This window comes from Podarcis melisellensis (assembly GCF_964234715.1).
Source record: "Podarcis melisellensis genome assembly, chromosome: 10".
NCBI classification, from domain to species: Eukaryota; Metazoa; Chordata; class Lepidosauria; order Squamata; family Lacertidae; genus Podarcis; species Podarcis melisellensis.
In genome coordinates, this window is record NC_138542.1 from 76,523,027 (window position 1) to 76,540,474 (window position 17,448).

The 17,448-nt window shown below is 46.4% G+C and overlaps 1 protein-coding gene across 1 annotated transcript; it reads right to left on the reverse strand.

Annotated features, from left to right (window-relative positions):
• Nucleotides 1-5,601: 5,601 nt before the first annotated feature.
• Nucleotides 5,602-10,961, reverse strand: LOC309379545 (lysozyme C, milk isozyme-like). The gene is made up of 4 exons (XM_081928788.1): nt 10,783-10,961; nt 10,191-10,352; nt 7,501-7,579; nt 5,602-5,942 (listed from the first exon to the last, which is right to left on the reverse strand). Exons 1-4 carry the CDS (start codon nt 10,916-10,918, stop codon nt 5,876-5,878), a joined length of 444 nt encoding a protein of 147 aa, XP_081784914.1. The 5' UTR covers nt 10,919-10,961; the 3' UTR covers nt 5,602-5,875.
• Between the last annotated feature and the right edge of the window lie 6,487 nt (nt 10,962-17,448).

Here is a 17,448-nt window from a genome sequence, read left to right on the forward strand (position 1 = left end):
CTGACATATGGTTGTCAAGCCTCTGCTTAAAGACCTCCAAAGAAGGAGACTCCACCACACTCCTTGGCAGCAAATTCCACTGTCAAACAGCTCTTACTGTCAGGAAGTTCTTCCCAATGTTTAGGTGGAATCTTCTCTCTTGTAGTTTGGATCCATTGCTCCGTGTCCGCTTCTCTGGAGCAGCAGAAAACAACCTTTCTCCCTCCTCTATGTGACATCCTTTTATATATTTGAACATGGCTATCATATCACCCCTTAACCTCCTCTTCTCCAGGCTAAACATGCCCAGCTCCCTTAGCCGTTCCTCATAAGGCATCGTTTCCAGGCCTTTGACCATTTTGGTTGCCCTCCTCTGGACACGTTCCAGTTTGTCAGTGTCCTTCTTGAACTGTGGTGCCCAGAACTGGACACAGTACTCCAGGTGAGGTCTGACCAGAGCAGAATACAGTGGCACTATTACTTCCCTTGATCTAGATGCTATACTCCTATTGATGCAGCCCAGAATTGCATTGGCTTTTTTAGCTGCCGCGTCACACTGTTGGCTCATGTCAAGTTTGTGGTCAACCAAGACTCCTAGATCCTTTTCACATGTACTGCTCTCAAGCCAGGTGTCACCCATTTTGTATTTGTGCCTCTCATTTTTTTTGCCCAAGTGCAATACTTAACATTTCTCCCTGTTAAAATTCCTCTTGGTTGTTTTGGCCCAGTTCTCTAATCTGTCAAGGTCGTTTTGAAGTGTGATCCTGTCCTCTGGGGTGTTAGCCACCCCTCCCAGTTTGGTGTCATCTGCAAATTTGATCAGGATGCCCTTGAGTCCATCATCCAAGTCGTTGATAAAGATGTTGAATAAGACCGGGCCCAAGACAGAACCCTGTGGCACCCCACTAGTCACTCTTCTCCAGGATGAAGAGGAACCATTGATGAGCACCCTTTGGGTTCGGTCAGTCAGCCAGCTACAAATCCACTGAGTGGTAGCATAGTCAAGACCGCATTTTACCAGCTTCTTTACAAGAATATCATGGGGCACCTTGTCAAATGCCTTGCTGAAATCAAGGTAGGCTACATCCACTGCGTTCCCTTCATCTACCAGGCTTGTAATTCTGTCAAAAAACGAGATCAGGTTAGTCTGACATGACTTATTTTTCAGAAATCCATGCTGACTATTGGTGATCACAACATTCCTTTCTAGGTGCTCACAGACTGTTTGCTTAATGATCTGCTCCAGAATCTTCCCTGGTATTGATGTCAGACTGACTAGGCAGTAATTATTTGGTAATTAAGTCAGTTATGTGTACTGATGGGCCTTCCCTTCCAAGTCACTCTTCCCATCCAAAGGGCATCTAATGGCAGCAAGCAATGAGATCCATGCATTAGCCATGCTTGGAATTGAACCCCTCCCCTCAAGATCTGGCATGTGATGGCAATAAAGAAGCAGAAGACTGGTCAAAGCACATTCCTAAAATTGGCAGAAAGAGCAATCCCTAAAATGCCACTGCACAAATTTGAGGGGACCCAGCCCCCTCATTGATTATTATTTTTTTTGGGGGGAGGGGCACTGCCCCCCCCATTTGGTTCTCCTGACAGGAGAAGAGGGTCTGAGGCACAGCTATAGTCCCTGCCTGCTCCATGCTGTTCAGTGACGTGGAGTGCAGCCTCCAACTGCTCCAGGCTGCCCCTGGCTGCTCAGTCACCCTCACTTTACCGTTTATAAGGTTTGTTGGGTTTTTTTTATTTAGGCTGTTTGCCTGCATTAATCCCAGTCCTCACTGTTGTGTCCACTGGCTTCTTGTTGAGAGCTGTCTTACGGCTCCGAGAAAAAAATTAAAACGTCTACCGCAATAAACTTTTATTCTATGACTGTAAAGCTAATCCCCCTTAATGTGAATGGACTATGCTTGAATGATCTGTCACTACTGGAGAGGGAGAACCTCAATATAATGGTTTTGCAAGAAATTTAAAATAAATAAATGCAAAAGCAATGACAAGCTTTTAAAAGTCGCCTGACTGGGTCATCAGCGCTCTGCCCAGGGAAACTGATAGGCAGCCAGCGCAGTCAGGCCAGGATCCGTGTCAAAGGCTCAGACCATCTTGCTGCAGTGAGCAACCTGGCTGCTGAATTCTGCACCAGCTGAAGTTTCCGAACCACCTTCAGATGCAGCCCCAAGGATAACATGTTCCAGTAATCTAAGCTAGGGGTTTGGGGTTCTCTAGCTGGGCACACACCTGGGGCTGCCCTGAACCCCCTGAAACCTTCAATCCAGAGCCATTGCAGTGGAAATGCTTGGCTCCAAGGCCAGCGTCAGACGCTCCTTGCAGTCTCCTCTGGGCTCCCCATCTGGCTGTGGCAGCGAGGGCAGGGCCAGGGACCAAGGGCCATGACCGGCCTTCTGAAGGTTGAGCCCAGCAGGGCTGGGCCTTGAGGGCCAGACCTTTGCCTGAACCCCACAGGGCTGAAGTGCCTTCCTCATCTCACTGAGTTGCAGGCCAGCTGGGTCTCTGGTCCCACCTAGCCAGGGATCCCCAAACCCACTTGCTCCCTAGACCTTGGAGGTCCCAGTTTCTGCCTCTAGCTAGGAGTGTGTCACAAGACTCTTTGACTGTTCTTACTGCAAGAGACCTGTGGTGATTTGGTCTCTCTGAATTGCTATATTGCGCCCCTGCACTTACAAAGTTCATTTCTCAACTGCCCACATTTAAATTTTCATCAGTTTTATCATCTGCATCCCAGCAGAGAGATTCAATCCAAACTGGATCTCTCTCAGTTCCTCTCGGCTTTCTCCCCCTTGATCAGTTTAAAAGCTGCTCTGCCACCTTTTTTATTTTTGGTGCCAGCAGTAGTCTGGTTCTATCCCTGGTTGAAGGGGAGCCTGCCGCTTTTCTACAGGCCTGGCTTGCCCCAGATAGTTTCTCAGTGCCTAACAAATCCAAACCCCTTCTCCTGATCCCATCGTCTTGTCCACACGTTGAGACCACAGAGTCTGTCTGGCTTTGTGCGTGGAACTGGCAGCATTTCAGAGAAAGCAACCTTGGAGGTCCTGGCTTCCAGTATCCTCCAGTATGTTACACTGAGCATCTCACACTGATCCTGGCCTGACTGCACTGGCTGCCATTTACCGTATTTTTCGCCCTATAGGACGCACCGTCCCATAAGGCGCACCTAGTTTTTTGGGGGGGAAATAAAGGGAAAAAAATTATTTCCGCCCCAGGCGCGGGGCTGGGGTGGGGGAAGCCCGAGCTTCCCCCGACCCCAGCCCCCAAACAGGCAGCTCTCTGCAAGCCGTGGGAGCCCAGCGCTGGCTCCCGCTGCTTGCGGAGAGGTGCGCGAAACCTGGAGAGCGAGAGGGGTCGGTGCGCACCGACCCCTCTTGCTCTCCAGGCTTCAGCGAAAGCCTGCATTCGCCCCATAGGACGCACACACATTTCCCCTTCATTTTTGGAGGGGAAAAAGTGCGTCCTATGGGGCGAAAAATACGGTAGTTTCCAGGCCCAATTCAAAGTGCTGATTTTAACCTATCAAGCCTTAAATGGCTGAGGAGCACAATACCTCAAGGACTGCCTCTCTCAATATGAACCGACCTGGATGCTGCCATCATCATCTGAGGTCCTTCTTCATGTGCCGCCTCTGGCAACACAAGAAGAGGCCTTTTCTGCAGTGGCTCCCTGCTTGCGGGCTGCTTTCCCTTGGGAAGCTCACCTGACACTATCATTTATATGCTTAGGCATCAGGCAAAACTGTCCTCTATAACCAGGCATTTGGCCTTTAGCCTTGAACTATCTGTGGCCTTTTAGAAGTAAGTGAGATTTTCTCTCTCTTTCCCTTCTTGTTTTAATGTATCTAGGTGTGGGGTTTTGGGTTGTTGTTTTTTTGTAACTTTGGGTTGCCTTGGCAAAGATAAAGTGACCAACATGATGATGATGATGTTAGGTTCCAAATGCAGTGGTTTGTTTCATTTTCATCAGTGGAGAACGTAGCATGTGGCCATTGACATCAAGCTGAAGAGCCAAAGGATATGCAGAAAACTGCAGTTAGTGAATGCCAAATGTACAGCTAAGGGGCAACACTGTGTTGTTGTTTTTTAAGTGTTTTACTGGAATTTTACTTAAGCTCTGGTGAAAAAAAAGAGAGAAGAAATGTTCTGTATATTTCCTGGCCACCAGCAATGGGGAACTGATGTTGTTGTTGTTTGGTCGTTTAGTTGTGTCTGACTCTTCGTGACCCCCTGGACCAGAGCACGCCAGGCACTCCTGTCTTCCACTGCCTCCCGCAGTTTGGTCAAACTCATAGGTTTGAGAACACTGACCAACCATCTCGTCCTCTGTCGTCCCCTTCTCCTTGTGCCCTCCATCTTTCCCAACATCAGGGTCTTTTCCAGGGAGTCTTCTCTTCTCATGAGGTGGCCAAAGTCTTGGAGCCTCAGCTTCAGGATCTGTCCTTCCAGTGAGCACTCAGGGCTGATTTCCTGAAGAATGGAGAGGTTTGACCTTCTTGTAGTCCATGGGGCTCTCAAGAGTCTCCTCCAGCACCATAATTCGAAAGCATCAATTTTTGAACTGATAGGGATTGCTTAAACAAAGAGATGTGCACCACCCCAACCGAATAAATCTATACCACCAGAACAAGGTTTGATTAAGTTGGGAAATAAGGAATATTTCCAATAACTGTTTGTGAAGCTGGAATTCCCCCATTTTTAAAGCTCAAGCACAAAGACATGGGATCAGAAGGGCCCTGGGCTCCTGCTTACGTCCTGTTTTAGGTTTCACGTCTGATGTGTCATTCTCTGTCCAAGCACAGCAATTCTCTTCCTAGCCGACTACTATTTCGCTGTAGTACGTGGGCATTTATGACTGCAGTGGGAAATGTATGGCCTCATCCATCCTAACCCTAACCCTGACCCCCATTGCCCAACCCTGCTTAAACCCAGCAGTGCCCCTGCACTTAAGAGGAGAGACGTGTGTTGGCGGATAGAGCTATCTTGCGGTGCCACACCTGACGTGTGAGTTTCCCCCTCAGCTGACAGCTTCAGGAAGGCAGTTGCACCTGATGTGGGGAGAAAGGGTTAGGCCTCTTCCTCAGCACTGCAGACCCAGTCCAAATCAAGGCAGGCCTGGCCATTTGAAGGGATAATAGAGTGCCTGGAAAACTTCATAATAGGATGTACCAGAAGTAATAAGCAGGAGAAAGTCAGTCAGGAAATAATGGGAACATTATAGGATGTGTTCCAATTTTAAATTGACTGCAAACTTGGGGCCCATTTTCCAATCTGACATTTGTAAGTCACCCCAGAAATCTGTCACTAGTTATCTGTATAAGGTCATGAGTTTAGACAGAGCTGGGAGCTGAGTGGTGGGAGAGATGGCAAGGAAGCATGAAGGTAGACTGCGGGAGATTATGATGTGCATGTGTGTGGCAGTGCGTTGCTGCTGTCGCAGCAAGATCAAATGGGGGAGAAGTGATCTTTTCTGGTGTGTGTGCCCATAAAGCTCCTTGCCAGGGGTGCAAGGGACCTTGGTATGCCTCTGCACCTCCCTTCAAATTATGATGAGATGATGATGCTTGACCTAATTCTCTTCTTTCTATTCACTCATCAAGCAAGAAAAGAGTTTTGTTTATGTTCAATTTATTGAAGATTTTCAAGCAGAGAAGCTTGCAATCCAGAGCAAGATGACTGACCACCCCAGACACACTTACAAATAATAACCACTTTCCCTCATTCATATAGAAAGAGGGCCATTTCCCTCCACCATGGGGTGGGGCACAACATGCAAATGCTAGCCCAGAAAGAAGCAACTGGATTTTGATTATATGGCAGTAGGTAGATGTTTCATCAAAGGGGATCTCAAGAGAAATGCTGGAATTCATTCAGGACCATGGAACTCAGAGTCTGCAACCTTTTGTCCACTTTGAGAGATTTTTTCCTTTGCAAAATTTCTGCCAAGCATACCTAAAAGTCAGAATGAGAGTAAAAAATGAAATGAGGGAAGTCACATGACTGTTGCTTCCAAGTAACTACAAGTGAGATGGATCTTCTTTAAAAGCTCCACAACATTTCCAAGTGAGGCATTCGTGTCAGCTACAGAGTATTTCTTCCCGTTCATTGTCCCTGCTGATGATCAGTTTTGGTGGTGAACGGGAAGTCCATCTATTAACAGCCCATGATGCCCTTCTAGCAAAATTTTGCTTCCCATCCTCCATGGAACTTTACTGCTCAGTCATGGACAGAGCTGCTGAGCTGCTCACTGCCTCATTCCTTGAGTCAGAATGGCTGAATCTGTCTGTATCTACCACCCACGTGCCAGTTCCTGACTAGGGGCTTCTAGATTTCATGGTCTTGCCCACATAAACATTTGCCAACCACTATGGGACTTTTTGGGGTTTGGGTTTGGGATTTTTTTAGAAGATGCCTGTGTGTGAATTTGTTGTATGTGTGTAGATCAGTGCATGCCGATCAACACACAGTCTTCGCAGTAAAGCTCTATTCCAATGGCATGAGTATAACAATGACCGGTAAATTCTTATCTGCTGCAGCCTTCACCGGCCTTCACAGCCATTGTAACATGCCACTTGTTATCTTCCTCCTGTTCTGCTGTTGAGGACTTCTTGGATCATTCTTTGTCTAGCTCCTTCCCTTTGACCTTACCGCTTTGGGTGACCCTGCTGGGAGTACGCGACTCCCAACAGCTTCGCTCACAAGGGTCATAGGAACGTGCAAGCCCACACACCACGACAAGGTGATGATCCAGTGAGTGAGAAGCACATTCAGAGGCACATTGTGTCTAACAAAGGAGGTGGAACAGAGTCATTGTGACTGCTAAGCATTGATAGCCTTCTGTGAAAGACCTCCAGGCAAACTTGGGAAGTGAACCATCTGCCCCAGGACTTCGCTCCAGCCCATGACAGAACTCAGACTGTCTCCTCCTTTCCTGCATTCCAATTTATGTATTACTACATTTATACCCCACCTTTTCTCCAAGGAGCTCAAGGTGGCATACATGGTTCTTCCCCTTAGAAAAACACTGTAGGCTGGGTTGTGAGACAGTGACTGACTCAATGTCAACCTGTGAACTTCCTGGCTGAGTCAGGATTTGATCTCTGGTCTCCCAGGTCCTCTCTTACCACTACTCCACATTGGCTCAGTTGCCAAATCATTTCCTTAAATCCCCACCAAGACAGCTACCAAGTGTTTGCTGCATACAGTGGTGGCTGGCTTTGTGATGCGGGGGGGGGGGGCGCTGCGGTCTTTTCCTGGCTTCCCAGCACTGTGTGATGCTGCCAGTTACTCAGAGGAAGTGGAGAAGGGCAGCAGGGTCCCAGAGCAGTGAGGGCACTACTGGCTGTACATTTAAGGAAGCATCTTTAGCCCTTGTCAGTGCCTATTGGGGAAGGATCTTTAGCTGCCAGCTATACAACAGTCAAGTGAAACCACCTTCCTCTTCACAGTTATGTGAACTGAAAACTTGGCTGGTATTGAATGTTCCAAGCACTGAGACATTAGCACTTACCAGGCGTTCATCCCTTGGGGGTCACGGACAATCCTCTTGGCACAGTTAATATCATTTGTGATGTCATCATTTAAGAACGCTGGCAAAGATTTGTCAGAAAGCAAAGGAGGTTACTGGGGATTCCTAAAATGCAAACCCCAGAATACAAACACCCCCAAGGTTGCAGGGGCTGCCTCTGAACTGTGGAACACCTTTTCCTAGTGGTCCATCCAACTCCAAGCCTGAATACTTTGGGGGGGGCACTTAAAGCATTTCCCCCTTGAGCTGGCATTCAGTCATTATAGCACCAAGCGGGGGATCCCTTCTAGTCAGCTGCATTCTAGCCAGAGAATGAAATCAGTTCTTTAAAAATGGCCATCTCATCCTCCATCCAGACAAGCAAGGTCACAGTTCCAGGACACATTGCAACCTGGTAAAAGCAGGGGGATACAGAGGAGAGGCAGTGGGGCAGAGCATGGTCTAGTGAGAGGTCATGGCCTAGGACAGGGGTCAGCAACCTTTTTCAGCTGTGGGCCCATCCACCGTCCCTCAGACCATATATTTTAAAAAAAATGAACAAATTCCTATGCCCCACAAATAACCCAGAGATGCATTTTAAATAAAAGTACACATTCTACTCATGTAAAAACACGCTGATTCCCGGACCGTCCGCAGGCCGGATTGAGAAGGAGATTGGGCCGTATCAGGCCCATGGGCCTTCGGTTGCCTACCCCTGGCGTAGGGCAATGTTTCCCAGCCTGTGGGTCTCAACCTGCAAGTGGGCAGCCAAACATGTAGAAGTGGGTCAATTGCTTCAGTGCTTTCTCCCCCTGTTGGAAAACTTTGGCAAGGAGTGCTAGGACTTTTGTTCACACAGCTGCCTGCCTTCAGATGTTTACTTTAAATGAAAGGTTGGGAAAGGAAGGAAGGAGCTGTGGGGTTATCCTGCATGCTCAGGCTGCTGCTGCCTGCCAGCAAGCAGTGAGTGCCTTGTTTGTCCCACGGTAAGTAAGGCTAAATGGAAGGGGTGGGATGGGGAGGAGCAGCAGGGACGTCTCGGCACTTTCAGGACTCTGCTATCCACCAACCACCAGCAGGTGCCTCTTTTGCCTTGTGCTGGCGACGTTTTCTTTAAAAAGGGTTGGGAAAGTAAAGGAGAGGCCTAGGTCTCCTCGCAGCCCGCTAGGTGGTGCTGTTGACAGATGGTTCTTTAGCCTTATGAAGATGCTTTTTAGAATTGGGATGTTAGCGCTCAAGTAATGTTTGTGTTACTGCAAGAGAGATGTGCAAGCTGTGTGAGGAAGGTGGGAGAGATGTTATGTGTGATGTTTGTGTGTGTGATGGATAGAAGGGAGGGACAGATTTACATGTTGCTTCATGCAAGTGAGAAAAAGGGGTTACATTCTTCTTTGGCGATCACTTGTAGCCGAGTAAGATTGTCTTCCATTGTGCCACCCCCTGGCGCCCGCCCCAAATGCCCTGTCCACCAGGGGAGGGGGGCAGCAACCCACAATGCTCTGCTGGTGCAGGCGGAGGGATGCATGCATGCACATGTGGTGCGAGAGAGAGAGAGTGGAAGACAAGCGCCTGAGCAGAGAGAGAGAGGCATATCTGAGTGAATGTATATCTGTGCAGTATAAGGTGGAGCGAGAGACACAAAACTTGCATGTATGCCTGTGGTCTGTATATGTGAGGGCATGTGTGTGCTCTGTGTGTACACAATAGTGTCGTGCGGCTACCTTGTATAGATTTTCCTGGTACAGGGAGTGCTCCCTGGTGTTATTGGACAACAGTGGTACCAGTGTGTACGTTTGCATGTAAAAACAATATTAAGTGACACAGTCAGGACAAAGAGGGCACACACAGCTGGCTTTCCATGATAAACATGAAGTTTGCGGGGAGGGAAGCAGCAATGACTGTACTGTACTCTCTGCAATTTTCCCTATGTTCACCCCAATGGCTTTAACTCTAACAAATAAATGGAACCTATACTATGTGAAACATTTTGAATTTCATTATGTAGTTTTAATTTTTATTATTAACCCTGTCATTAAAAGTTCACCACAAATTCAACAAAAAAGGGGGTACAAGAAGTATAGGAGACACATTTTAAAATTTATTAAGATATTAGTACCAGCATTTCTGGAAGTCGTAAGGTCCAAAATTCATTTGACAATAAATCTGTAGTCACTAGGTCTTTTAAGTTTGGATTTGTGGGTCACCATACCGAAAACATTGGGGACACTGACTAAGGACAGTCCTGAGAGCTGGACAGATACACCTGGGGGTGGAGGTTGTGGATTTCTTTTCTTTTTTAAAAAATCTAGCAGTTATTTTGTGTGAAATTCTCCTGAATGACAGCTTTGTATGCAATTTTCTGTAATCTAATGCACTTACGCCGGCTCCCTCAGCCAATAAAGCGAGATGATCGCCTCAACCCCAGAGTCGGCCACGACTGGACCTAATGGTCAGGGGTCCCTTTACCTTTTTAATGCACTTTTGTATGCAATTTTTTGTAAATATATATATTTATAGGCATATTGTGCCCAATGCAGTTGGCTTGAGAAGTGCATTGCAAGATTAGAAGTGTGAGTTTTGAAGAATGTGCAGTGTGTTTGTCCGTGTATTATTTCAGAAAGTGCAAATTAGGTAGATTTGAACTGAATTAAAGAAGTGGAAGCTAGCATTCCCTGCAGTATCAAGTTGCTTACCATAGCAGGAGATCCCACACGCATTGGCTGTTGAGCCATGTCCATTGTTGCACCACCAGCGACTGCTTATCTGAAAGATTCCATACTCACGATTGCCGCTGGAGGTTTGTGGCCCCACGAGTCTAGTGTTAAATGAGCTTTGATGATAAGCAGTACAGATCCCTGGAACAAAGTGAACAAGAGAAGGCTTACAATTTGGGTACACGCTGGGTGTGCAATCTTTTTTGTCAAAGTCGCAGCATTTTGAAACAGAATAATTTAAAAACATTCTTACAATGTTCACTGTAAAAGCTGTCTGTAACGTCTAAACCCCCCCCCCAATGGTCTTAAATAGACATTGTCACTTACCGGTAAGTTTCTTGCATTCCAGCTGACTAGTACTTTTCATAATCTCACATTAGTAAGGAGGATAAATTTGGTTTGGCCCTATAGATGTGCAGCTTCTTGATCTTTCAAAGATTAATGAAAGTTGGGGCATTCTGATGGGCAGCAGGGTTTGTGTGAACCTTTTCCTGAAAAGAAGTCCCCATTTCAGCTTTGTCCCAAAACACCAGAAATAGCAAAGCTGAAGGGAAAGGAAGAGCAAACTCACAGTTGGCCAGGCTGACGCCACGATATCCATCCATCCCAGCCCGTTTCAGTCGCGCAGCCAGTTCACATCTCTTATACACTTTGGCTTCATTCCCTGCAAGGAGGAGGCAGAAGATGGTGAGGGCCAGAACCTTCATCTCTGCGGCTCCCTGGAGAGTGATGCTTGGTTCCCTGGGGTCCCCAGTGGCTTTTGTAGACCAAAGTTTTGGGCAGAGTCCAGATGGCAAGCAGAACAATAATGGGGGGGGGGGAAGAAATAAATATTGACAGCAACCCCACCCCCTGCAAAAAAACAGACACATGGTGCAATTCTGGTTTGATATAGGGTGACAGTGTGCAATTTAGGAAATATCTCAATATTTACTTATCATTTTCAATGGAAGAGATTAAAGCAGGCAGCATGTATGCTCTTAAATATATAGCATCTGTGTAATAGTAAATAATTACCTAACAGGAAAAAAGCAGACTCCTGGGACAGAGGGACATTGTCCTGCCGTGAGTGCTGAAGAGCCCAGACTCAATGGAACAAACTCGGGTTGGGGCAAATGTCAAAAATGCTTTTAAATGCTTTTAAATGTTTTTAAATAGTTTTTAATCTTTGGTGGTTTATTTTTTTCTTTTTCTCTGCTCTGTTGCGGGTGGGATAAACATTTAGTTGGGGCTGGGGATTAGTTTAATATTAGTATAGCTGTAAATTGTCGTTGTTTTTTAATTAGTTTCTACTGTTTTATTGGTTTATTGTATAGTTTGTATTCTGTTCTGAAGGGGAGAGGCTCAGGGCTGCTTGGGAGTGGGTCCCAGCCAACAGAATGGCTGGGGCAGGTTCCACCGGGGTGGGGGTGGGGGATGCACTGGGACACCTGATTTCAGTGATCACGGGCCGGAGGAGGAGTTACGCTAAGACCAGCCCATGTCATTACCAAGGAGGCAGGTTTAGTTGTTGTTAGAAGACTATTCCTGCCTCCGGGTCTGGTCCTGACTGGAAGGACACTGGAATCAACAAGGGAGATCTACATGACCTGAAGGTGCTGCTGTGCAATGCCAGGTCAATGATTCACAAGACCACTGCCATCCATTATTTTATTGTGGATGGAGGACTTGACCTGGCATGTGTAACAGAGACTTGGTTGGATGAAGCAGATGGGCCTGTTCTTGCTGCTGCCTATCCACCAGGTTTCTCTTATGCACAGCAACCCAGGTCATATTTGCAGTGATTTTTAGGAAGTCATTAGCTTGTACCAGGCACCCTCTTGGGAAGACCCAGTTTTCGGAGTGCATGTTCTGAAAGCTGGGCAATAGGGGCAGTACAGGATTCCTTTGGGTGTACCAACCTCCCATCTGCACTAGGGATTCCCTGCCCGAGCTGCTTCAGGTCTTGGCGGATGTTCTCCTGGGGACACCTAGTTTGATTGTCCAAGGGGATTTTAACATCCATGCCAACACAAACTTACAAGGGGCCTCTCGGGACTTCGTGGAAAACATGGTCTCCATGGGGCTGTCCCTGAATAAGTTTGGCCCAACTCATAGCTGCGGACAAGCCTTAGAACTGATGTTTTCCTCTATGGATGTGGGTGATCTGACACTAAGAAAAAGCAAAACAAAAGAAGTGCCATGGTCAGATCACTTCCTGGTGCAACTGGACTTCTCTGTGACCCTTCCCCTCTGCAGGGAGGTGGGACCAATTCAGATTCACAGTGGCCAACCAGATGCCCCATTTGGGACGCTCTCAAGGGGGACTGAGGGGCAAGAGAATTCCCTACCCATCCCTTTGGAATTCCCAGCAACTTGTATTCAGAGGCAGGTTTAAAAGGAATAAAGCTGAGAGCTGTGGAGCTCAGAGAAGAAGCATCTGAGAAGAAGGCCATACCTGGAGCCACCAGCATCAGGAGGAGGAAGGCGACAGAGAGGAGGCAGAAGATCTTCATGGCTGGAGGTTGGTGGGAATCCTGGAGATGCCAGAAGCCAAGTGGAAGAGCAGTTGTCTGGGGAAGGAGAGGCTCCTCTACTTATGGGTGGATGGAGGACTGATGAAACCTTGTGGGAAGCCAAATGTCTTTTACAGGATAGATGTCACAAACCCTGCGGGGCAGAAGAACATGAGAAGAGCCGTCCAGATTTGAGTAATTCTCTTGTGCAAAACCATCTATGGAAGAATGACCACAAACCAGGCTAGTGTCACTGACTGACAAAGAGAAGCAGAGAGAGTTGTTTCTGAAACTATGGCATTGGAGAATTAATTTCCCAGCAATGCATTGACTTTACCATGAAGTTAATAGAGGAAAAGCACATTCTTGGAGGAGAGGGCTATCAGGGCTCCTGGCCCCCAGGGCTCTGTCTCCCCTCCACTGCTGGAGTCTGTAGGTCTCTGAACTTCAGTTGCTCAGAATCACAAGAGAGGGTGTGGCTGTTTCTCACATGTGTGTTTCTGGTAGACTTCTAGTTACCATTCCCAACAATGGTTGACTCTTGTAGGCTGCTGGTCTGATCCAGCAGGGATCTCCTTATGCCCTTTGCAGAGTTAAGGTTTCTTCAGATAATGCATTTAAAAAAGATCCTTCACAGCACATAGTTAAAGAATGGAGTTTGCTCCTACAAGAGATAGTGCCACAAAATTAGATGGTTTTGAAAGGCTCTTCCTTGTGGGTTATCAGTGGCACTGGTACCTCACTGTGTGTGTTTGGGTACCCGTTATGTGACCTGAGAACTGCCTTGGAAAATTCAAAGAAGAGTGAATTTGGAAGGATGATTCTGTTCTGGTTCACATAACATTGTGGAAAGTGCAAATTAGTTGGGCGACCTTTAAATGTCAGCTGAATTTAATGTCTTCCATTTCCCTGGCAAAAACACAAAGAGGACCCCACTGGCAAGCAATCCATTGAAGAATGCCAGTGTGATTTCTTAGCATCCTTTCCTTTTCCATATTTGGAGGACAAATAGCAGGGAAAAGGAAAGACGTATCTTCTTTGACACCTCAAAAAAGGTTATTTATGTATGCCACTATGGCAGCCCTAAAATGGAAAACAAGCGAGGTCCCAACCAAAGAAGAATGGTAACTTAAACTGATGGAATATGTGGCAGCTTGAGGATCTAACTTATAGTATAAAAGAACAAGAAGAATATTTGTTTAAAGAAGATTGGAAAACATTTTTTTAATATATGGGGGAAATTGTGTGCACTTGAAAATGTTGGCAGCATTAAGATAAATTCAACTGTGTAAATAAATTTTGATGGAAATAATAATGGAATAATGAATGGTTTAGTTTAGATAAAATATGCAGGGATTTATGCTATGCAAAATGAACCATGGAGAGAGAAGACGGGAAGTCACTGATATTTTAAGATTGTCTAAATGAATATTCTAAATTGCAAAAGAGAAAATTTTATAGAAATTATATTATATTAAATTAATGAAAGGCATATCTTCTCAGAGATTCTTACACTTTGCTTCAACTTTGCATTTCAAAGTTTGATGAGGGCCAAAACACCAATGGGCTTACAGTATTTGTAAATAAATTCATAGCCATATGTCATTCTTCTACTTCCCATTTTTGGTTTATTTTGGATGCTGAAGGTTCTTTTCTATTGCCCCCACAGCAGTGTCAAAACAATGATTCTTCAACATCAACTTTGTTGGACTGGTCATGTGGTTTAGATGCCTGATTAGCGTCTTCCAAAGCAACTACTCCATTCCCAACTTCAGAATGGAAAGCGTAATGCTGGTGGACAACAAAAAAAATGTCCACTGTGAAAGAGAGCGAGAACGCAAGTCTTGAAGTCCTTGTTGGGATGGAGACCAAAGGGGATGATGGGAGAGCTGGACACAGGTCACATCACAGCCTTCACCAGCCTGGTGCCCTCCAGATGTTTGGGACTACTACTCTCATCACCCCATGCAGGACCATGTGAGGCTGAGGCTGATGGGAGTTTTTATATTTCTATGCCACTTGCTTGTGAAAACAGCCTCTTATTGGTTTACAAAAGAGAGTGTGAGCTTGTGGGAGAGAGCAAGGAGTGCTGGACTAGACAGGCTTTTGGGCTGGTCCATTTCAGGGCTCTTCTCATGCTAAGACCTTCAGATCCACACCTCATACCATCATTTCTGCCTGGGCTTTCTCTCCACCATCTGCAACTCAGTGGCTTGTCTCCAAATTCACAAATTGACTCCTGATTCCTCTCTTCTCCCTGGACAATGGTGGACGTTGATCTTTCAAATTTCAGTGGTGCCTGGTGCAAGGACAAAACTCAGCACCCCGACCCCACACCTCATGTGGGAAAACACTGCCCTAAACCCATCTCTGCCCCAGGAACCACCACATCTGTTCTGGAGAGTCATTCCAATCTTTAGAGCAGATTTTGAGGTTGCCTGGGGGAGTCTTCAGTGGGGAGGAGGGAAATGTCCTATACCAAGCAGAAATCTCTTGCCTGAACAGGACAGCAGCCTTGGAAACAACCCAGTCATTCCAGCACCAAAGTCTTCCATGCCATCCATCATCCTCTATATCCGTTTTTCCAAAGGAAGGGCAGGTACAATCCTCTCTTTCCCCCGAATGCTCTTTGATCACCAACCTGCTGCTTTCTGAACTGGTCTGAATGTGTGTGTTGTGCTGCTTGTATTTTACTTGTAGTGCAATGGCAGGCATTGGCATAAAATTGTGTGCATTGTTGTGTGTCTGTGGGAGAGAGAGGGGGGCTCAGAAGAGGGGCACTCCAAAGTGAGGATCGTGCTCTCATATTATTCTGGGGGAGGATTATTAGTGCCAGTTGTGAGCTGTTGGTCTGTGCTGTGTCCTGTCCTGTGAAATTTACAGGGCATTTGCTCATATTTTGCAACCTACACAGACATGGGATGTCTTCAGCATCCTTTCCCAAGAGACTGAAGTGCACAATGCAGCAGGCCAGGTGGGAAGCCTGTGGTCACACCGCTAAGTTCTGTTTCCTCACCACGTCTGGCTCCAAGTCAGACAAAGATTGCTCCATGAGCATCGAATGTCCACAGGCAGCAAAGGTGTGTGAAGTAACAGGCAGCTGCTTCCAAGCAGCAGAGTGGAATTGGGCATTGGCCCAGATCAGAAGGAGGTGGGGGGGCAGTTGGTGAGAGTGGGGGGTAGCAATGCCAGGTCAAAATGGAACAAAATGGCATTTATCATAGAATCCTAGAATTCATGGAATTAGAATTCATTGGTTTGGGCCCTACCTTCCAGAGCAGGACAAAGCAAGCCTGCTCTATCTTTCATGAGACAGCCCTTGAGATATTTGAAGATGGCTCTCACATCTCCTTCTTTCCGAGCTAAGCCTGACCTACTATTCTCCTCCATTCCACCATTCCTCATCATTCCTCAGTAAAGTTCTGCTGGATGAAATACAATTGCCTCTGGTCTATTTTTTTGGGAATCCTGCAGTGTGTTTAAGTTTTTACTCTGCTAGCTATACATTGGAATCCACTCTGGATCAATAGTGATCAGACAGAATTAAGCCACAGCTTTATTGATTACAGGAAACAGTAGGTTTGGCTATGGCATTGGGCATGTACGTATCCAGCATCAGGCAGCCCACCTGCTACCTGATAAGAACCTTTCAGAAGATAAGCTTTATTTTACTAGCCCAAGGCCATGACAGAACCATACAGACACCATCAAAGAAAGAAATATCAATCAATCTATCTATATAACTCTCTCATTCTCTCTCTCTCTCTCTCTCTCTCTCTCTCTCTCTCTCTCTCTCTCTCTCTGTGAACCTCTGCTATTAGAATCATAAAATGCAAAACTTCCAGTCAGATGTTGACAGCGCCAGCAGCCCCAACTGAGTTTCCGATTTTTTAGTTAAGTTTTATTGTTTTATGGACTGGTTTTAGTGTTTTATTGTTTTCTTGCTTAATTTTACTGTTTTACTGCTCTGCCACTGCGTCTGCCTGTTGTTTTGCAGATGTTATTGCCTTCACTGCAACTCAATAGTTTATGACTTAAGGTCTCACTGCCAAGTTATTTGCTGACACCTGCAAAATTATTGCAAGACTATTGTGCCTCTACTGCTTATTGACTGCTTGCCTAATTTAACAACAGCAAAGACACCACTTTTGGCTTAGCAGCTAGACAGGACTCCATAGAATCTGGAATTTTGCTGCCCTATATAAGAACAGTGTTTGTTCCCTAATATGATCAAAAGGAGGAAAAGGATGGCTTCATCACATAGCTTGAGTAATCTGCCCAATTCCAAAAAAAGCAGATTAGATGACTTCATTGTGGGACTCCTTCCCTCTGATCTGGGTTACCTATATCCAATAGGTTTATACTAAGTGCTCAAGGGGACACGGGTGGCACTGTGGGTTAAACCACAGAGCCTAGGACTTGCCGATTGGAAGGTCGGCAGTTCGAATCCCCGCGACTGGGTGAGCTCCCGTTGCTCGGTCCCTGCTCCTGCCAACCTAGCAGTTCGAAAGCACATCAAAGTGCAAGTAGATAAATAGGTACTGCTCCAGCGGGAAGGTAAACGGCGTTTCCGTGTGCTGCTCTGGTTTGCCATGACCCGGAAGCTGTACGCCTGCTCCCTCGGCCAGTAAAGTGAGATGAGGGTGCAACCCCAGAGTCGGCCACGACTGGACCTAATGATCAGGGGTCCCTTTACCTTTATCTAAGTGCTCAAGAGATCCAGCACTTAGCCAACACTCATG